At 43.8% G+C, this 22,218-nt stretch overlaps 1 protein-coding gene and 1 pseudogene across 1 annotated transcript; one reads left to right on the top strand and one right to left on the bottom strand.

The window, feature by feature from the left end:
- Positions 1 to 213: 213 nt before the first annotated feature.
- LOC147005004 (chromatin remodeling regulator CECR2-like) lies at positions 214 to 7,978 on the bottom strand (annotated as a pseudogene).
- Positions 7,979 to 11,072: 3,094 nt separating this feature from the next.
- LOC147005003 (disks large homolog 5-like) lies at positions 11,073 to 15,165 on the top strand. Its single transcript, XM_085836124.1, has 5 exons — positions 11,073 to 11,211; positions 12,120 to 12,279; positions 13,496 to 13,639; positions 14,273 to 14,456; positions 14,942 to 15,165. Exons 1-5 carry the CDS (start codon positions 11,073 to 11,075, stop codon positions 15,116 to 15,118), a joined length of 804 nt encoding a protein of 267 aa, XP_085692250.1. The 3' UTR covers positions 15,119 to 15,165.
- Positions 15,166 to 22,218: the final 7,053 nt, after the last annotated feature.

Here is a 22,218-nt window from a genome sequence, read left to right as displayed (position 1 = left end):
GATGATCCGAGCTACAGGCCAGCCTGTCATCTAAATAGTGTGCACCTAAGTTCTATGCTGTTCAGCTCTGAGGAAGGCTTGATTTACAGTGAAGAGGTGGAACAGGACAACAAAACAGACATGTACAGCAGTCATTCCTCCAAATCGGCCAGGCCTGCCTTCCAGTCTCCACATTCAGCCGTCCACCTCACTGGGGCTTAGTTGCTCCCTGGACTAGCTCTGATCCAGAGGAAGTGTTGGGGTCTTATGCAGCTACAACTGTTCTGGTGAGGCCTCAGGCGCCCGGGTCTTTGGGAATAAGGACTGTGAATGGACTGGATGCATTTGCAATCCTGGTATTTTGTGTACTTCTTGAAATTAGCCTCTTAATCTGCTTCCAGTGACAGTCTGCTCCATCATTGAAGCCTGAAAGTGACCTAGGCCCTCTTTGTGACAGAAGTTGAGGGAACCCTCTAGGAGAGGCCATTGGGTTGGGTGGTTACAGGGTGGGGATGTGGATGGGCAGGCACAGAGGATGGGTATGCCCTGGGGTGAAAATGACTGGCTGATCGCTGAGGAGTGTATGGAGACCTTGTCTGCAGCATCACACTGTGGGGTGGGAAAGCAGATGAACCAAAAGTCATTCCTGAACTCAGGGATGGTGGTGGAGTTCCATAAAGATAGTCAGTGGTTGACAGTGAGTTCTGCTGCTTGTAGATGCATTATGGTTGTTAGATCTAGATTTTCTTTGGGACTCTCTGGCCTCTCCACAGATTCATCCATCTTTTCTTCTTCTGGACCAGAATTGTGTCCATCAGGAGGAACAACTTTAGCAGTCACTGCATCCATTTGAGTTGGAGGAGTTAAGGCAGAATTTGGTGTCTCACAACCTTGCAGACTAGACAGGACATTCTTCTCTGGGTAGAGGGAGCAGGGAAGGTGACTCTCTGGAGGTCCTCTTGGACTTCTAAGAGAAGAGAGAGATCTCTGCCAATCAGAAAAGCCCTGTGGACATGTATAATGAGGAGCCACTGATAGGGGTGGTAGGAAGGCTGAGAAGAAAGAAGGCTGGTAGGTATATCTCATTCCTTGCTGAGGATGGTACCTAGGAAAGAGTCCAGGGTGGGGACCATTATCCTGGAACCCCCTGGGAGGAAAGGACTGAGGCTGTGATCCTGAGGACTTTCCTCCCATCATAGAGCCCAAGCCTTGCAAACTTGGACTCATAGAGTACTGTGTAGCTGAGTTAGAGTATTCTATGCCAGGCATGTATAAGGGAGAAAACTGGTTCACAGTGCCTACCATCAAACTGGGATCTGTGCAAGGAGGTGTAGTTGCATTCGGTCCTGTACATGGCACAGCTTTTTGTAATGTTTTATCCCTGGGGCAGAGTGGCTTTTCTGAACCACTACCATCAAGGCCTTTCCCTCTGACTTACTGGGAGGTGCTTCACCAACGGCCCCATGTTCAGGTAGATTCCCCATCTCTGCCACTATGGAAAGGTCTCACAAACAGCCTTGCACAGCTGGGCTGCTGTAGCTATTGTCCAAAGGCCAGGTGTTCTTGTTCTTTGATGTGTTATAAGTGTCTGCAGAGTCTGAAGCATCACTTTTGAGTCGGAAGTCCTCTGTTTCCCTTTCTTGTGGTAAGCTTTGCCTGGTACAGCTGGCTTGCAAGGGAGGTGCTGGGTGAGGTAGTTGTTTGAGGTATTCCCCCTCTGAAGAACAAATGCTTGCTGCTTTCTCTTCATGTCCAGGCAAAGGCTCTGGGTCTTCCTCAGGCTCTTGTGTTTCAGTCATCTCCTGTGTACTCCCAGGGTTGTCCAATGCAGGCTTGGGCGGTGAAACACATACTGATGATGAATAAGCTACCTGTGGAAAGGGACCAGGTAACTGGGGAAGAGTGGGCTGGAGGTGGTGGTAAGGCACACCTGGGGGACAGACTCGGGAGGAGAGCTTCTGCATGGCAATCGTTTCAGGGATGTCCATCATGGATTCCCCTTCTTGTGTCCCCCGGAGGACCAGGGAGGGTCCTCTGATTCGAGGACTTGGTGCTGGAGTTGGAGGTGTCTGCAAACCATGTCCGTCAGACTTACAGGGTGGCTGCATATACCCCGAGGAAGGAATTCCATGAGGTAGAAACCTTGATGTTTCGTCCACTGGTTGGGTGGGATAGGTTGTCTCATCACTCGGCCACCTATCAAATGATCAAGGGTATTAGGGTGGTGAGAGAATTCTGGCCCGAATTTGGGTTTTTCATCTGGACCCAAGCGTCTAGGGTTGGTAGTACCATGGTTCAGATTCCAAAATGCAGGGTGTACTCAATTTAGATCCTTGTATGAATGATAAATATGACCGGGAGGAATTGATCTTGTGGCCACTGCTTGGGTAGCTGGCAGGGGCAGCGCATTCGCCCTGTCCCTCTGTGGCAGTCCCAACCTCTGTCTTAGTTAGGGTGTTACTGCTGGGAAAAGACACCATGACCATGGCAAGTCTTATAAAAACAACATTTCATTGGGGCTGGTTTACAGGTTCAGAGGTTCAGTCCATTATCATCAAGCATGGCAGCATCCAGACAGGCATGGGACAAGCAGAGCTGAGAGTTTCACATCTTCATCCAAAGGCTGCTAGTGGAATACCCATTTCCGGGCACCTAGGGTGAGGGTATTAAGCGCACACCCACAGTGACACACATACTCCAACCAGGTCACACCTATTCCAACAATGCTACCCCTCCAAATGGTGCCACTCCCTGGTACAAGAGTATACAAACCATCACAACTTGGAAGCATATTACAGCAACAGCATGAAATAGACTGACGGCTGCCTTGTAACAAATTTCCTACAGGTATGGTAAGGGGGCAAGCCTCATCCAAGAGAACTTTGTATCATTAGGAAAGATGTCTGCATGATGTTAGCATGTTTATACAAGGTCCATGGCCTCAACAGGAGCTCTTTGGAAGGAGGACAGAGAATGTGTTTTTTACTTTAAATAAAGGGCCTCAGCACTGTTGCTCAGACTGGTAAGTGCCCATTTCATCTCACTCTATCGATGCAGAGGAACCCAAGTTGTCCTCCCACATTCCCTTTGAGCAAGGTATAGGCACAAAAAGACCAGGACGCAGAGCTGGTGTCCAGGTCCTCAGATATGCTCAATTATCAAGTAATGTTTAAACAAATACAGTGTGGTCACTTATTATTGATAGTCTTCACATCTTACTGAGGGCACCAACTGCTTGACAACAACCAACTCTTTAAACAGTCTGCGCCCTGGGACATATATCAAGATCAATCTGGCATGTAGGTGCATGAACACTTTCTTGTACTGAACATAGAAAGGTGGAGGTAGAAGTATGATGTATGCTGAATTGGCCACCAAGTTCACATTGTGTTCCTGGATTTCATCTCAGGACAAGGATGTGGAGAGTCTCTGATGGCTTCTGTCTAGCCCCTTGAAAGGTTCTCTGAGCTTGGCTGCAGCTCTTAATACTTCCTGCTGGGTCAGCAACACTAAAGGAAGCTAAGATTTTCATCGGCACAGTATCATGCTAGCAGCAATGGATATTATCAGTTGTTCAGATGATGATACTCACTTTCATTTGTTCTTAATGTGAGCTTAGGGAAACAGAGAACATGGTCCTTAGAATGGAAAGATCATTTTTACTTCTCCATCTTCCCAGAAAGAAAGACTGGAAGGGATAAAATGGTAAGTTCTTTATAGTAGACAAGACTTGGTAAGTGAGGCCTTGGATGTAGCATGTGTTTCAGTGTTATTTTCTGAAACAAGGTCTCAAATACCCCATGTGGACCAGGTTAACCTTGAGTTCACACAATTGTGCTTCCAATTTCCTATATTTGGGCTTCCAAGTGTGGCCTCCACGTACTGTGAAAACAGAACTAGTCATTGTGAGAGATCTGGATAATCTAATGCTAAGGCATGTACATCACAGTATAGCAAAAGCCATTGTGTTCTGTCTGCCCCCTATTTTAGATCGTTGCTGTCATATGACAGCCAATCATCAACACAGAAAAACAAATTGACTCAGAGCAAAGTAATGGTGTCCAAATCCTGTTGTGTTCTGTATGAGGTTTGTTAATCTTATAATGGTCCATAAACCATTCCATGGGACCCCTCAAATTAAGGGTCAATATGCAGTTATATCTACAATGGCCTGATCTGAACACACCACTGGATACTTCACTAACTTTAAATGAACTAATTTCTTTTTTTTCATTTGTTTTTGTTTGTTTGTTTATTTTGGTTTTGGGGTTTAGGGTTTTGTTTTCTTGTCTTTATAATTTAACTAAGATAGATTTTTGAGTCTATAGCTCAACCCCAAAACTTGAGCTATGGTTCTGATCAATCAACTTTAGGGTCTGCATTTAATGAATCATTCATGTTTGACTGAGATACAGGAGGTCAGGAAATCTAAAAAAATAAAAGGGGGGTGGAAGGATGAGGAACAGGGAATAGACCTTTGAGGCTCTCAGACATCAGGGAGATAGAACTTGTAGAGACCACCTCCAGTAGATAGGTATGTCTCCCCCACATCCCCCAAACCCCAACAAGACCACTGGCAATGCTCTCTGTCAAGGAATGTTGCCATCCACCCATCTCAAGGATTTTAACCAAGAAATGTTCCTGAGAAAAGGACTAACAGGGACAAGAAATGGAGCAGAGACTGAAGGAAGGGCCATCCAGGAACTTCCCTACCTGGGGATCCATCCTGTCTTCAGACACCAAACCAGACACTGTTCCTGTGGTCAAGAGGTGCTTGCAGACAAAAACCTGGAGTGAAGGTTCTTTGGGAGGTGTGGCCAGCAACTGACCATTGGAGCCAACTATTAGACTGAGCATTGCAGGAGCATGCAGAGAAGCTGGAGGTGAAGAGGGGAATGGAATCCTATTGAAAAACAACTTCTGCTGGCAGGACCACCCAGTGCTCCTAGACACTAGACCACAACCCAGGAGTGTATAAGCAGGGATCTATAACTCCAGATACATTGTAGCAGAGAATGGCCTAGCTGAAAGCAATGGGAGGGGAGGCCCTTGGTCCTGTGGAGGTTTGATGCTCCAGTGTAGTGGGTTTCTCAATCAGTAGGGCAAGAGAAGGAGGGTGGGTGAAGGAGAATCCTAATTCAGACAGAGTGGAGGCTGAGAGTGCAGATGTAGTTTGAGGGGTTAGTGGAGGGTAACCAAAAGTGGCATATCATGTGAGATATAATCCAATGGAATGATTAATAAATACATTTTTAAAACACACACATAAGCCAGGCATTTAATTTTACCAGTGAAGACTCAGTAACCAGCTCAGAGAGGCAAGGAAAGCACCTAGCTAACCTTCCTACCCTGATGACCTGCCAGTAGGAAAGAATTCTTTATCCCTCTCCACACTATCTTAAATATCCTTCAACTTAAAGTCCTTCTTTCTGAGGCCAGACACTGGTGGTACATGCCTTTAATTCCTGCACTAGGGAAGCAGAGGCAGGCAGATTTCAGAGTTTGAGGCCATGAGGTAGAAAGCTTGACTGTTTAGTCCACTGGTTTGGTGGGATAGGTTGTCTCATCACTCGGGCATCCATCACATGACCAATGGTATGAGGGTGGTGAGAAAGTCCTGTCCCCAGGTGGGGCTTCTCTACTGGCCCCAAACATCCAGAGTTTATAGTACCATGGTTCCCATTCCAAACAGCAGGGTGTCCTCGATTTAGATACTTGTATGAATGATAAATATGACCGGAAGGAATTTCAGAGCTTTCAGGAAAGTCTGGAGGTTGGGCTGGAGTCCCACCATGCCTTGAAGGAATAAATCCTGCCTAGAATGGAGCTGGTGGATCCATGTTTCCAACTTGACTGGGACAATTCATCTGCCCAAGCTGTAAGGATGGGACGTGTGACCCCATATTGGAAAGGTCTGGAGCACTGAGCAGGGATCCACAATGGTTACTAATTCCAACTGGAGCCTGTATAGCAAAGGTTGTATGTTGCAAGGGCTCCCCTGGGGGGCCCCTCTGGAATTCGAGAGGTGCCAAGTACATTGACGGGATCTGATCCTTGAAGAGAGCCAAACGTTCCTGGTGCTGCTGGCTTCATCTGGTTTAAAGGGGATGCGTGGCTAGGCACCCTACCACAATGCAGGAGGCAAGAAAAGCCTTGACCATTTGATGTGCGGACCTCTGGAGGGAGTTTATGGAACTGCTGCTCTGATTGTCCCCTGAGGAGGCAGCTCATAGTGTCAGGGGCAATGATTTTCCCCCATTCTTTACTGGTGGCTGTTTCCTGCAGTAAACATCTGTGTTCCTTGAGTGAGTCCAATCATGGCTTCCACTATTTCTACCAGACCGACTCCTTCTTTTTTCCCGTTTTTCAACCTCTTTGATCCAAAATTCTTCATCTGTGTCTCCATCTTCACCAGGAAAATGTTTTGTCATGGCCCGATGGAAACACTGCTCTAAATTGTCAGACATCTTGGTATATTCATTACTGTCACCATTGTATTTTAGGCAATTTTTGAACATGGTCTTCGTGACATTTACAAATTCCTCCTTGGTACAATATGAACCTCCATTTAATTTCTACTCCATGTTTGAAATATCTATGGGGGTCTTAATAATCTGGTAATAGTTGGGGGCATAAGATTCATCAACAGGTTCCACGAAGGGCCAGGAATCCTTGTGAGCCTTCACCACATCTAGAACTTTTACATGGCTGTGAAATCGTCATCCAATTCAAAGAGGTCCTTGGCCTTCTTCCATTCCCTCATAGGAGAATTCAGATCCAAATGGGAAAGTTCTGGGGGTAGCTCCTTGCCTTTAGCCAATAGCCATGCTCATTCTTCCCTGAGCTTTCTCCTCTTAGCCCGGACTTCCACTGCCTTGATCTTTTTCCTTCTTTTCCTGCCTTCTCTCTTCCTTTAACATGTGCTCTTACTCCTTCTGCACTGCAAGAAGGATCTGTCATTCCTCCTCCTCCCCCCTGTGCTTCTGTTTTTTTATCTTGGTGAGCATGGGAGTTTCCTCTAGCTTGATGAATTGGATGGGCAGGTGGACAGATATAAACCTGTGTTGCAGCTCTGGCTTTGTGCCCTGTGGATGTTTTCCATTCTGAGCAATCATGTTGCAGATTTCAGGCAGGAAGTCCTGCTAAGGAGCTTGTAGAGTTGCTGCTCTTGGAGAGAGGTTGGCTCACAGGATGCTCTCAGTAACCTGTCTCCATTTTTCTGTTAGACACAGGAGCTACCATGTACCTTGTCCTGGCCCTCCGGATCCATTTCTTGTGTGTAGGTCAGATGTCAAGGAGTTTTCTTCCTGCTTTTCACTGGATATAATCTCCTCCTGTAGTTTTTTTTTTTTTTTTTTTTTTTTTTTTTTTGTTTTGCAGGCCTTCCTCTTCTTTTGTCTGTTTTTCCAGGAACATTTGAAACATTTTTTTTTTTTTTTTTGCCTTTCACTTTCCCTGCTTAAGGAGAGTTCTCCATTGGACCTTCCGTGTACTGGGACTTCTTTGTACATTCGTGTGCCATAGAAGTACCAGTACAGTGCACCTGAATTGTCTTCACCTAGAGGTTCAACTCGGAGACTGTCTGCATCCAGACCCTTGAGAAGATCAAAGACATCATCCCCTACAGGCCGGTAATCACAGAGGAGATGCAGGCTCTCTACTCGATTATGCAGAGGAAGGTTTGGAAAATGGCTTCTCTCAGAGGATTGGGCTTTCCTTCTTCAAGTTCACAACCGTAGTTAATGATATCTTCCAAGTAGCTGAGGAATGTCTGAGACATGATATCTCTTTGCTAATAACAGCCTTGAAGCAGGCAGGCAATCAGATCACTGATAAATTCCAAGTCATCTCTGTGAAGAGCTGCCTCTAACTCCTCGATCTCGAAGTTGAGCAGGCATAAGGCCTTGTGAAAGAACAAGCAGAATTGCGCGATGGCTGGGACTTCCCACCAGGAGCAGAGCATGCCCAGCATGGCCATGCAGCCTTCCTCTGGGCACATCTCCCTGCTGGGATCGCTCACTCACTCTTGCTTGCTTCACTCTTGCTTTCTCGCTCCAACTCTGGCCATGGAGCAGTGCCTCTCACTCAGAAAATGGCAGCTTCCTCAGCTTCACAAAAGCTCAAGCAGAGGCCGGCCAGGGGGGGGGGAGGGGAGCAGCTGGCAAACTCGCTCAAGCAGCTGCGTGCTTGCCCCCTCCCTCAATGGCTGTCCCAACTTCTGTCTTAGTTATGGTTTTACTGCTGTGAACAGACACTATGACTAGGGCAAGTCTTATAAAAACATTTCATTGGGGTGGGCTTACAGGTTCAGAGGTTCAGTCAATTAACATCAAGCGTGGCAGCATCCACACAGGCATGGCACGAGCACAGCTGAGAGTTCCACATCTTTATCCAAAGGCTGCTAGTAAAAGACCTATTTCCAGGCACCTAGGGTGAGAGTATTAAGCCCACACCCACAGTGACATGAGTACTCCAAACAGGTCACACCTATTCCAACAATGCTACCCCATCAAATGGTGCCACTCTCTGGTACAAGAGTATACAAACAATCACAATTTGGAAGCTTATTACAGCAACAGCATGAAATAGACTGACTGCTTCCATGAAACAAATTTCCTACAGATATGGTAAGGGGGCAAGCCTTACCAGAGAGAACTTTGTATCATTAGGAAAGGTGTCTGCATGATGTTAGCATGTTTATACAAGGTCCATGGCCTCAACAGGAGCACTTTCAAGGAGGACAGAGAGTGTGTTTTTTACTTGAAATAAGGGCCTCAGCACAGTTGCTCAGACTGGTCGGTGCCGATTTCAACTCACTCTATCCATGCAGAGGAACCCAAGTTGTCCTCCCACCTTCCTTTTGAGCCAGGTATAGGCACAAAAAGACCAGGACGCAGAGCTGGTGTCCAATTCCTCAGTTATGCTCAATTTTCAACTAATGTTTAAACAAATACAGTGTGGTCACTTATTATTGATAGTCTTCACATCTTACTGAGGGCACCAACTGCTTGACTACAACCAACTCTCTAAAAAGTCTGCGCCCTGGGACATATATCAAGATCAATCTGGCATGGAGGTGCATGCACACTTTCCTGTACTGAACATAGAAAGGTAGAGGTAGAAGTATGATGTATGGTGAATTAGCAACCAAGTTCACATTGTGTTCCTGGATTTCATCTCAGGACAAGGATGTGGAGAGTCTCTGATGGCTTCTGTCTAGCCCCTTGAAAGGTTCTCTGAGCTTTGGCCTCAGCACTTAATACTTCCTGCTGGGTCAGCAACACTAAAGGAAGCTAAGATTGTCATCAGCACAGTATCACGCTAGCAGCAGTGAATATTACTCAGTTGTTTAGATGATGATACTCACTTTCATTTTTTCTTAATGTGGGCTTAGGGAAACAGAGAACATGGTCCTTAGAATGGAAAGATCATTCTCACTTCTCCATCTTCCCAGAAAGAAAGACTGGAAGGGAGAGAATGGTAAATTCTTTATAATAGACAAGACTTGGTAAGTGAGGCCTTGGATGTAGCCTGTGATTCAGTGTTGTTTTCTGAAACAGGATCACAAATATCCCATGTGGACTAAGTTACCTTTGAGCTCAGACAATTCTGCTTCCACTTTCCTATATTTGAGCTTCCAAGTGGGGCCTCCAAGTACTGTGAAAACATAACTAGTCATTGTGAGAAACCTGGATAATCTAATGCTAAGGCATGTACAGCACAGTATAGCAAAAGCCATTGTGTTCTGTCTGCCCCCTATTTCAGATAGTTGCTGTCATATGACAGCCAATCATCAACAGAGAAAACAATTTGACTCAGAGCAAATTCATGGTGTCCACATTCCCTTGTGTTCTGTAAGAGGTTTGTTAATCTTACAATGGTCCATAAACCATTCCATGGGACCCCTCAAATTAAGGGTCAATATGCAGTTATATCTAAAACGGCCTGATCCGAACAGAGCACTGGATACTTCCCTAATTTAAATGAACTAATTTTGTTTTTCATTTGTTTTTGTTTGGTTGGTTGGTTTGGTTTGGGGGTTTTTGTTTTCTGTCTTTATAATTAACAAAGATAGAATTTTGAGGCTATGGCTCAGGCAAAAAACCTGAGCTATGGTTCTGATCAATCAACTTTATGGTCTGCATTTAATGAATCATTCATGTTTGACTGAGATTGGGTTTTCTGTGGTTTGTGGGGCCAAACATGAACCCAAATACAAGATGCTAGGCCCTTGCCCAGTCAGCTAACCTATGTCTATAGTATTACCCTATACTTTCTGCATGCACATCCGAATCTCTGTTGAATATATTATTTATTTCATACAGAAACTGATGGTCTAGAACACAGAGGGCTATAAGCAATACTGATCGGTGAGATTGGTGCAGTGAGAAAAGCCCCCACACAATCTGAGGACCACTCATTGTTGGCTCCAATATTTCAGTTTCCTCTGCCAAAAGATCTCTAGACTGTTGTCAGAAGCATGATGACTGCATGACTCCCTCCTAAGGGATCGTGGGGCAAATTTCAAATTCTAAACTCAAGGCTTCATGAGTGTGGTCCCTAAAACACACCCACACTGCAACCGGCCCTGAAGGCTCAGCCTGGATGAGATTTCATGCACCTGTACATGATGAGACAGGAGTAGATTTTGGCTGCATGTTCAAATGCATAATGCATAATATGCATAATCATATTGGTATGATTTCTCAGTAGGTTTTAATGGCTCCTATTGTTGATTGAGGAAAATTTAAGGTAGGATGGGATATTTTTGAGAAGGGTTTGGAAAGGAAACACAGAGTTAGATACATAGGAATTACTTAGGTGTGGCCAATCAAGCCTAGAGCAAACCCTTGCTTTGGAAGGAGGATGTGCTCAATGGCTATGCCCCAGGAAAGGGCAGCTCAGGTTCCTGTCAGTACAGGGAGAACATTAGCAGGGAACCAAAGGCTTTATGTAGTCCATGACATCAGCAGTCCCTTCTTGGACATTCTATCGACTCCTGGAGAGTTCTTAGCAACCTCTGTGATGTCACCAGTGTTGTAGTTACAACAAGCAGACTGAGATTTCTCAATCAGAGATTGCACATTGCAGTGATGGCCTTGCTTGCCCGACTTGGTAGACTTTTTCAGAGAACCAATGTGGATGGGAGAGAGACCAGAGAGGGGAGGAAGGATGCTGGACTACCATCTGAGAGTAATGAAGGACGAAGGAGGTGGACTTGGCGAATGTGGAGTAAGTCCTGGGAAGTGGATGTTGAGCTTCCTGGTAGGGGTGGCCTGAGCTGGCCTTTCTAGTAATGTGGAACTGGAGACTCTGGGTAGCCAAAAAACTTCCATGGTTATCACAATTCTTGAATCATCAAGGATTTTTAGAACAGTACTTTTCCATCCCCTAAGGCAGGAGTTGGCAAGGTCAAAGATGTTAGGCTATGAACTTCAAGTCTTGACTTGCACTGGGTATTGTGGGTGTTACTTGGGGACAGAATGAGACCATCAGGAGTGACAGCGGGTCTAAGCTATGCCAGTTTGAGGGAGGGAATACCTGCACTTCAGTCCATGGCTTCTTTTAGCTCCTGTAGTTATCTGACAGTCACAGGGAAAAAAATGTTGCTCCAGACCATGATGTCATGTTCTCAAAACTACTCTGACCTCCTGTTTGTGACAGTGCCTTCTTTACCTTTCTTTATCACCAATTGTGGGTAGCAGCCATTTCTATACTGTAAACAAAGAACAAGCAGTTGATAGATCCAGAGGGGGATTCTATTTTTATTTTTGGTATGTTTTGTGTTTCAGGGGAGAAGTTGATCATTGTGATGAACATATTCTCCCCCTGCCTGACTTATTAAGCCAATTCCTTGGCTTAGAGTAACAGGTTGGATATCTGAGCATCTCCAAGATCTCAAATACTTGTGATAGTGAATTTGTAGTCTGACTTGTGAAACCACAGGGCTCAGGGCTCTGAAGACAAGTTGTACCCTGAAGAAGACATCTCTCTGGTCCTCATATGCATGTTTAAGGGGGAATGAGGAAACATCTGGCTACTGGTGGTGTCACTAGTTTACAGGCATTTTTCCTTCTCTTTGGTAAGTCCACACTCTTTGCATTCTCACATCAAATATTCTCATATTCATCTACCTACAGTGGCTTACAGACAATCATCATCCCCTATACCTGTCATGAGCAAGGAGCAGTTTGAGAAGGAAGAGAACAAGCTGATCAAAGAGATCCAGCTCACTACACAGGAGACAAATGAGCTGAGAGATCGCCTGATCTATGTGACCGAGGGATCCATGAACAAGAGGTATACCTTGGTCCAAAACCTGCAGTGTTAGTCCGGGGTCTGCAATGCCTCCCTCATCTTATGCTTTAAAAGGGGTGGGTTCTAGGAAGCTATACCACCAGAACATAGTTGGGTCTCACTTCATGCCCCTAAATACTTATTAGAGGAGAGGCCACAACTGAAATTTTGTCAGGAGCGAGAAGGGAAATAGACTCTTTTGATCCCTCCACTTGAAAAGAGGAACTTGGAGTCTGAGTGAAGAACTCAGGGAAAGAGGCAGTGAAGATTTCCTAGGGTTCATTTGGAAAGCCTTTGACAGGAGGTTTCTAGGTGATGTGTGTTTGCAGTTGTGTTTTTACTTGTCTCCCAGGTGATTGAGTGCTGGCACCTCCAGGTAGCAGCTGGAGGGGCCTGGTCCCACATGGTTCTTCTCAGTGCTTGATTAGAATGCCTGAAGTTCATGCCTGTTCCTGTTTGTCTGTGTGCCTTACACTCTGAGGCAGTAATGTTGCATGCATTACTCTACCTCTCATTGTGTTCCCTTTGTCTCTGTCTCTCTTTCTCTTTCATTCTCTCACTCTTTGTTTCTCCATCTTGTGTATAGGTCTAAGTCTGTGAGTCTGTGCATGCACAGATACAGACCTGTGAATATGTTTTGTATGTTTTTATTTCTCTCCACAATTTGGAATCTAGGGTAGGTGTTTTGGCCTGAGGATTTACCTGCCTAAAATTTTCCAGGTGAGGTGAGTCCTTAGACTGGTAGTCCCCACTTTAAATAGCATTGCATTTTGACTATGTGGTCACAAGTGTTCATACATTTGTATCCCTTGGGCAGTTTATAATCTGTGGTGATGTCTGGCATCATCTCCAGAATTATGTCTAATAACTGTCTCTACAATATTAGGTATCCAGTATTTAGAATCCCTTTTATGGAAACAGGGGAAACACCATCACAGCTGTTTGGTGGGTAAAGACAGGTAGCCTAGGCTCCTGAGAAAATAACTGCTTAGTCTGCCCTTCAGGCCTACTGAGTAATGCAGGGAGCCAGGGCATCCTCCATCTGGATACCTAGCTTCTGGTGTCCAGGGGCCAGGATAGCCAGTTTCCCAAGGTTAAGAAAATCCCAGCATTTAGAATGCAGTGTGTGGTTTCCATGGCTGCAGTAGTCCAGGACCCAGCCTGAGTTCATGTGTTACTAAAATCCTAAGTTTATGGAGTTCTGTCTTCCTGGGGCCAGGCCCTACCACAGGCCAAATGGACATTATAAAGAACTGAAATTAAAGGAGAAGGAGATCATGACATTCCTACACGAATTAGAGAAGGACAACATGGAGGCCCAAGAGAACAAGCAGGAGCTCAAGAAGGAGATAAATTTCTATCGGTAAGTTCTTGTCTGGGAGGCCAACACTTGTGAAATGGCCATTTCTACCTTCCTTTGTTTCTGGTCGGGAGACTGCAGGTCTGGTTCTATACTTTATGATTTTTAGGCATCAGTGTCCCTTGGATTTTTGGACTCAGTTTTCCTAGGTCTCTAGGAGACTGTTACCACTGCCAGTGTTCTCCAGGCATCCTCAGGAGCCTCTAGACAGACAAGTGATTCAGATCATCAGAAGGTTATTATGCTGTACTGGGCCTCTGTGGCTCAGGCAGGGTTTGACAGAGCTAAGTGAGGTGTAACACAAGGATAGAGTGCCCTCCCTTTGGTTCTAATGACTACCCTGATTGTAGTTGCAGCCTACTAATTGGTATTGTCCCAATGCATGGGCTGTCATGAGTAGATGGAGATCCCTCTTTCTTTTGGGAACACATGGACCCTTTTGGGTGTTTGGACTGCAGCACAAATTTCTTCTTCCATGAAATGGCTATTTGGTGTTTGTACAGCTGTCATGGATGTATTCTGGTGGATTGTATTAGGTCTTCATGGGAATCAGGGTACAGGTCAGGTTAATGGGACCTGTAAGTAGAAATGGGTGGAGGAGGCTGCAGGAACTTACCATGCAGACTGTTTTTCCAGTAACCTGCACAGCCGGATCCTGCTGGAGAAGAATCATATAAAGAAGAAGTTGGCGATATTGCAGCAGGAGAAGAAGGAAGTACTGGCTGATTGGGCCATCATTCGTCAATGTTTGATGGAGTTGAACCTGAGTGGTACAGAAGAACAGGAGAAGACCAACAACCTGGAGACTCAAGAACATCAGGTAGGGACAAACAATTCGGCCAGGCTTTGACTCTCTGATAATTGGCACAATAGAATCTATCTTTGCTTCCTCCCACCAACTTTCTAATCCATCCTTCCAAGCAGCTGCCCTCCTCATGGAATGTAGCTGTTCTTTGCTCTTTTTTCACACAAGTTAGCCTCTTGTGAGACTCTGAATTAGCCTCTTTTGAGGCACTATTACCACTGGCAAGTGTACCTTTCACCTCTGCTTTAGTCTGCAGTCCACTCAGGCTGACAAGTGAATAACATGTCACATTCATGCATGCATGTCTTCAGATAGGTGGAATGCTATGTGGAGGTTTGAGTGAATTCTGGGTCCCATCTGCAGATTTCACATCAGTAATTTCAGTTTGAATATTAATGTTGACTGTCAAGTAAAGATGAGGTAGTGTGAGATAAAGGTCTGACAGCTGCCATGCCTTTCCCCACCATTCCTGTGTCTTAATAACTGCCTTCCTCTCCCAGGTCTCAGAAACTAATAGAGAGCTGGGATTGGCCACTCCTAAAGAAGAGACCATCTTGCAAAATGAGTTGTCATGCCAGGAGGCCCCTGCTGACCCTGATCTCCAGCATCCAGAATTTTCCTCAGATGAATCTTCCTCATATGAATCTCTTTATATCACATGTCCTGAGTGGGAATAGGCCCTAACTAGGAAGCCATGGCTGATTCAGGGTGTTATTGCCTTTTCTCTTCAGACAATTCCTCTTGGCAGAGAACGGAGGTGACTGCACTGCTAACAAATGTCCAAGAGGAGTAACAGACTATAGGTCTGTGCTGCTAAAAGTGAAGAAAAAAGATGAACAATAATTTGTTTATAGTTTTGTTTGAAGTTTTCATTTTTTGTTCTTTGAGTTGTTGCTATTTTATTTAGAAGTTATATGTTCTTATTCTTTTATTTCATTGTTTATTTTTGCCTTTATCTCTATATTAATTGAAATTGTAAAACCTATTTTTAAAAAATTCTATTTCTTATGCAAAAAATGGATTTGCAAGTCGTGACTTTTGAGACCATCTTCTTTATTCAGGTGTTCTATCCCCTGCTGTAGACCTAGAACTCACATCCAGAGATGGATCTTTATAAGTTCCATGCAGCCAGGGCTATATAGTAAAGTCATAGCCACCTAGGGGTATACAAGGTGATGAACTTTTGTGTATCAATAATTTTATTTACCCCATGGAAACACACTTGGTGATGTAATCACTGCCATATTGCTTCCATGGTGTCATGAATTCTCATACTCCTAACATATAGCACTGTGTAACACACATTCATTCATGATCCTGTGAACCAGATACTGAGGAATATACAATCATTGTTCTAGAGCTGCTGAGAATATAAACACATTCAGAAAGGAATACAAAATAAATCAGGAAGGCCAGAGCCATATGCCTCAGTTTACTTGCAACAGAGCATCAGTGATTGAGGCGAACAATAGCTTCCCTTTGGTTCTGGCCTGAAAGGGTCAGAGCCATTAACTGGGAGAAAGTTCAGGGGTCGTCCCTCCTGAAAGGGAGGGATGTCTAAACATGGCTTTCTGTGAGCCAGAGTTTTTCCTTGTTTCTAGTCAAGAGTTAATATTTACCCGGAGAGGAAAATGTCCTTGGGTCTGCAGATAACAGTTTCTTCTTGTGAAGTTTGTTCTCTTTCTGAGGAAATGACTCCAAAAATGATAATATTGTCTGCCCGGTGCAACTATGTAAAAATGTTATTGTTTGGGCAAAATTTGCAAAGTCATAACCCATGTTTTTAACCTGTAGAAATCAGTAAAGCTTTGCTACTTGGCATCAGGTCAGTAGTCTGTTTGTTTATTTAAGGCATTTGCGAAGCTCATCTTCATCAAGTGATAACCACACAGCAGATATAATGACCTTCCATTTCTTGCTGGAAAATAGTTTTTAATAGATGCTGTTGTCCTTGACCATAAACTTGCTTTGTTTTGCTGTTGCTGATTAGAGTTATGTTGAACATTTATGTGAATGGGTGTTTTTCCTGCTGAATGTAATAGTGTATGTGGCTCCTCCTGAGGGACATTTCCCTAAGATCACAGATGGAATCACAACCATTCCTGGAAATGATTGTTAGGTACCATGTGGGTCTTCTAGTGAGTAGCAGATGCTCTAACCTGTGAGGCATCCCCACACTTCCTGCAGTTGGCTTTTGTCCTTCCAGTGAATATGTTGTATTAGATGATCAGGATCAAATCCACTTTAGTGGAGAATCTCAGGAGACCTGTAGTTACAGTGCCTGACCTGCACATACTCATTGTCCTAGGCTGCCAGGAATTTATACACGGCTCTGATATTACCACTGCTATTTCTGTGTTTAGAGCCTTTTAATTGAACAAAAAGGGGTGGAAGGAATATTGTGGGTTGCTGTTTGTGTGCTCTGCTCCCTCAAGAGTCCCTAAAAACAGGTGTAGTCAGGTGAAATTTTAATTTATCAGATAAGGCTAGAGGCTCTTATTGGGCAGGGGGAAGAAAGGCAGAGCTGAGATTTTTAGAGAGGGGAAGTGAGATGGAGAAGAGAGAGGGAATGAAGGACAAAATATGGAGGAATAGGAAGATGGTGCTGGACTACGGGGCTCTAGGGGCCATAAGTAACTGGGGATTTCATAAATGGGAAATAGAGTAATGTAGGTACATTTTCCTGATCTAAGTGTGCAGGTTGTATTTATATGTGTTGAGTTTTGCATTGTTTGCATGGGCATTTTGTGGTTGTAGATTTCCCCTAATAAATTTGTCTGGCATATTACAAGGGTTTTGTGTTATTATTTTAAGAGGTAAAGGGGAAGTGTGAGTGGCAGCCAGCTCACTGGAGGCTAGCCACAGGTGGTGGATGGCATTGGAAGTATGAACAGCCTGGCAGCAGCTAAACATGGGAAACAGGGCAATAGTGCTACATGGGGCTGGCCACTCAAGGTTAATGAGATCGTCTTTCTTGTCCCTAACCACTTTAGCATGGATTGGGTTTTGTTTTTATGTTTTGCTGTTTTTCTTTTTTGTTTTTTTGTTTTTTATTTTTTTGCTATAAGCTACAATAATGTATTTATTTTTGTTCTAAGCATAGTAGCAAACTGTTGAATTGAAAAAAAAAAAAAAAAGATCCCCCATGACCTGTTTTTTTTTTTTTTTTTTGCCTGTGATCCAAGCCTTCCCCAAACTGTGTAAAATCCCGGTGTGATAAGTTTGTTGCAAAGTTGCAGTCTTAACACAAGAACAAAGTAGGTGGTGAAGTGAAGGGTGTAATGTGTAGGCAGCTGCATGCCCAAAAGATGGCCTGGACCTCCAGTACACCAGCGCCTTAAACAAAGCCATTGCACAGGTGCCAGCCCGAATCTGGCGCCAAACCTTCAGAGAGGGTGTTACACATCAAAGGGCCCGACATACTGACGAATCCCAGGAGGACACATAGCTCTCCACAGTACTGGGGTGGATATAGGCAGTCCTCCAGGGGTTTCCCTGAGTTCCCCAGTAGCATGGAGGTGTTCCTGAAATAAAGAAAGCTGTTGAGAAGAATCTGACCTTGTTGCATCTTTTCTTGCTGGACAAGGTGAGCACAACAGTAATGGGGAAATCTGGAAGAGTATTGGGTGGCCTAGGGCAAGCCAGCTTCTGTAAGCACTCAGCATACATACCTATTATCCCTGGCTGTGTCTACTCTTATCCATATTTGTACATGTAAGAGACTTTTCTGTCAGCTTCTGTAATTTGTGAATAGTTATTTAATTTGGGTTATAGAAAAGTTTACTGTAAGAATGGCATATTGGAACATGGTTCCCTCCACCCAAATTCAGAATAGCTACAGTCACAGTCCTGTAGAATACATACTCCTCTTGCAAACAAAACAGGCTCAGAAACCAAAAAAAATAAACAATAAATAACAACAACAACAACAAAAAACCCATCCACACAGATCAATTTTAAGAGTTCAGATGTCATAGGATCTATTTTCTTCTTTACATGGAATTTTATCTCCAGAAAGGAAGGCAACATAAAGTGAATTACCATGCTGTGTGGCCTACTGTGGAAGGAGAAGTGACTTGGGCATTTCCAGTACTGTATATAAAGAAGGTATTCATGACAAAGCTGCCTGTCACAGTTGGGATTTGCTGCACAACTCATAAAAGTCTCTTCTTGGTCAAATCCCCCTAAGTTCTCCCTGATTTAATCCTAAGAAAAGCCTTGAGCTGCAGTGCAAGGAACAAAGATTCAACCCAAGACAGCCACCACCTTGTAAGTGACTAGTAGAGGCTATCCTACCTATGCATGTCTTGAACCTAAGTAGCCAAAAGTGGCTTTCCCTGTTTCTCCACAAGGACCAGCTAAGGAACTGTGAATCTGAACCAGCTACAACAGTCTCCAGGCCCAGTCCCCTGCACTCCTAAACTTAGACCTGACTGAAAGAAAAGATGGGAAAAATCTAACAATAATTCCTTCGTTTACTACTATTGCTGCTAACATAATCGTTATTGTTGTTATTCCCAGGGAAGGCCCTGGGTCTACACTGTAATAAGCAATAATATTGATCTCTGTTCAATAGCTAGGCAGCTGTCAAAGCATCTCACTTTAACAATATCAATGTGAGGTCTGGATTCTTATCATCAATGACAGATAAGGAAGCCAAAGCTCAGTATGATGGACCCACTTGCCCAAGACTGTACTTAGAGCATGGCGCTGAGAAAATGTCAGTCTGATTATGGTCACCCACTCTTCCTTCTCTGATACCACACCCAGCTGGCAGGGTAACAGACCATCTGCCCATATACACCTTTGAATTAGTCCTGACCCCTCATCACTGCTCCCCCTAGTGGTCAAAGTGATCAATGCTCTACTCCCTACAAGCAAGAGTGAGCAAGTCCTCACCTTGTGAGGTGAGTGAGGACTGAATGAGGCACAGGGGAGCCTGGTACTCTCAAGGGTCCAGTCATGAGGCTGTGGCTCTCCAGCTGGCTCCACAGCCCACTCCCTCACCCTGTCCTTGATGTGGTGATGTGCTGAACCCATGCTGGTATAATAGCCATCTTTGCTTTCAACTTTCTAGCTCCTATTAATTCTGTCTATCCAGAAAGGTGACAAATTTACTCTGCTTAAAAAGAAAAGCAAGTCTGAAACACAAGAAAAATAACACTAATTTTGTTATATTTTGGTTTTTTGAGACAGGGTTTCTCTGTGTAGCTCTGGCTATCCTGGAACTCAATTTGTAGACCAGGCTGGCCTGGAACTCAGAAATCCACCTGCCTCGGCCTCTCAAGTGCTGGGATTAAAGGCGTGCGCCATTACTCCCGGCAAAAAATAAAACTTTTATGCTTTTATTTTACTTATGATTTTTCTTTTAAAGTCCAGATCTACCCTCTGTCTCTTCCACATCCCATACCTCCTCCCCTGTCCCTCCACTGTCCACGAGGTTCCCCAAACCCACCCCACCAGACCTCTAAACTTGCAGAGACCTCAGTCTCTTTAAGGTCAGTTGCATCTTCTCTGACTAAACCCAGACCCAGCTATCCTTTCCTGTATATGTGTGAAGTCATAGCCACCTAGGGATACACAAGGCGATGGTCTCTTGTGTGTGGATCATGTGGCTTACCCCATGTACACACACTTTAAGATGTATTCACCTCCATACTGTATCCATGCTGTCATGAATTCTCCTACTCCTAACATAAAGTACTCTGTAACACACATCTATCCATGGCTCTGTAGCCAAACATTGAGAAATATACAGTCATTGCACTACAGCTGCTGAGGAAATAAAAACCATCACAAAAGAATATAAAATAAGTCAGGAAGACCAGAGTCATGTGCCTCAGTTTTGCTTGCAATACAGCATCAGTGATAACCACACACCAGATATAATAACCTTCCAAGTCACTCTGGGAAATAGCTTTTGATAGATGCGGTTGTCCTTGACTATAAACTGCTGTGTTTTGTTAGTGCTAATTAGGAAGGACAATTGAAGCTCCCCTTTTGCCATAGAAGATCTAAGAATATATTGTGGAAGTACTTGTTCCAGGTGACTGTGTAAGTATTTACTGAATAGAACTGACTCAGCCTGGAGATGAATCAGAGAGTTAATGTGTGAAAGAATTAATCCCCTCTCATTGATGTCAGATAAGGGCATCCTTTGGTACATATGCAGCTGGAACCATGGGTCCTCTTTGGTTAGTGTTTTGTCCCTGGGAGCTCTGGGGGAATCTGGTTGGTTGATTTTGTTGTTCTTCCCAAGGGGATGCAAGCCCTTTCAGCTCCTCCAGTCCTTCCCGACCTTTAATATTCTTGAAATCAGAGTAACTTAATATTTATAAAATAACTGAAAAGATTTTCTTTTTCCTGTTTTTCTACTTTCTTATTCCCGTAAACTTTCTCCTTCAGCTATATCAGGACTTTGTGTGTGTGTGAGTATATGTGTGTGTGTGAGTGTTTGTGTGTTTGTGCATGTGTATTTGTGTGTGGGTGAGTAATTTATGTGTTACGCTTTGTTGATGTTTATTTAACTTCTCTAAAGGTTCTCAGGAAGAAGGCTTCTGGAACACACCCATCTCACTTCCACTAAGTCCTGTTCTCAAACTGTATAGTGTCCTCACCAATAGGGATTTACCTTCTAGTTTTAGGAGACAAAACAGGGAGAAAGCAGTTGATTACTTGTATTATCCCTTGGGCTCCCTTAACCATCAACCCAAAGGAGGTTTTCTATGCCTTGTAATATGTCTTTTGTTATGTAGTCTAAGGGTCCTGAGGGAAGCATTTTCACACCAAGTAATTTTATATATATATATATATATATATATATATATATACATACATATATATATACATACATATAGATAGATAGATAGATAGATACACATACATATTGTGTGTGTGTGTTTGTGTGTGTGTGTGCATGCAATTTTAGATAAATATAACATGGTATATTTTTTACATTTTCTCAAGTATTTTATTGTTATTTAATTTTTTTCTTTTTTATTAGATATATCCTTTATTTACATTTCAAATGTTACCCCTTTCCTAGTTTCCCCTCCCAAACCCCCTAATCCTTCCCTGCTGCCCCTGCTCCCCAAACCACCCACTCCCATTTCTGGTCCTGGTATTCCCCTATACTTGGGTATAGAGCCTTCACAGGACCAAGAGCCTCTCCTCGCATTGATGTTCCCTCTCTTCTTCTACAATGTTCTTTTTCCTCCTTCAACAACTACACTTCTGTTTTTTCCATTCTTTACTTCATATCACCTGTACCCGGCTATAGCTCTCTCTAGAGCTTCTTCTTTTCATATATGGTCTTCCTTTTCTTTCATGTCTTCTGTGGTTGCTCCAAGTTATGTACTTACATCTAAAGATTGGGAGATAGGAAACACAAATGATCAACATCATGTGGAGTTTGTTCTTCTTGTGTATGGTTTATATCACTCAGTATATTTTGTAGGTTCATGCATTTAGCTGAAACTTTCTTGATTTCATTTTTCCTCACAATTGAATAATGCATTGTGTGTATGTGCCCTGTTTTCCTTATCTTTTCATCAGTTCAAGGACATTTAGATGGTTTAAATTCCCTACCTATTGTTACTACAGTACCAATGAACATAGCTGAGCAGATTTCTCTGGAGTTGGATGTCATTCCATTGGACCATAGGTAAAAGAGTGGAATGTTGAGTGATATGTAGATTTACTTTTAGCTCTTTGAGATTTCTCCATATTAATTTGGAGAGCAGATGTATCAATATGTAAACTCAGGAGTTAGGGTTTT

The sequence above is a fragment of the Mus caroli genome, unplaced genomic scaffold (assembly GCF_978045245.1).
Source record: "Mus caroli unplaced genomic scaffold, Mus_caroli_1 scaffold_4, whole genome shotgun sequence".
Classification (NCBI taxonomy): domain Eukaryota; kingdom Metazoa; phylum Chordata; class Mammalia; order Rodentia; family Muridae; genus Mus; species Mus caroli.
This window is presented reverse-complemented; position numbering and strand designations above follow the sequence as displayed.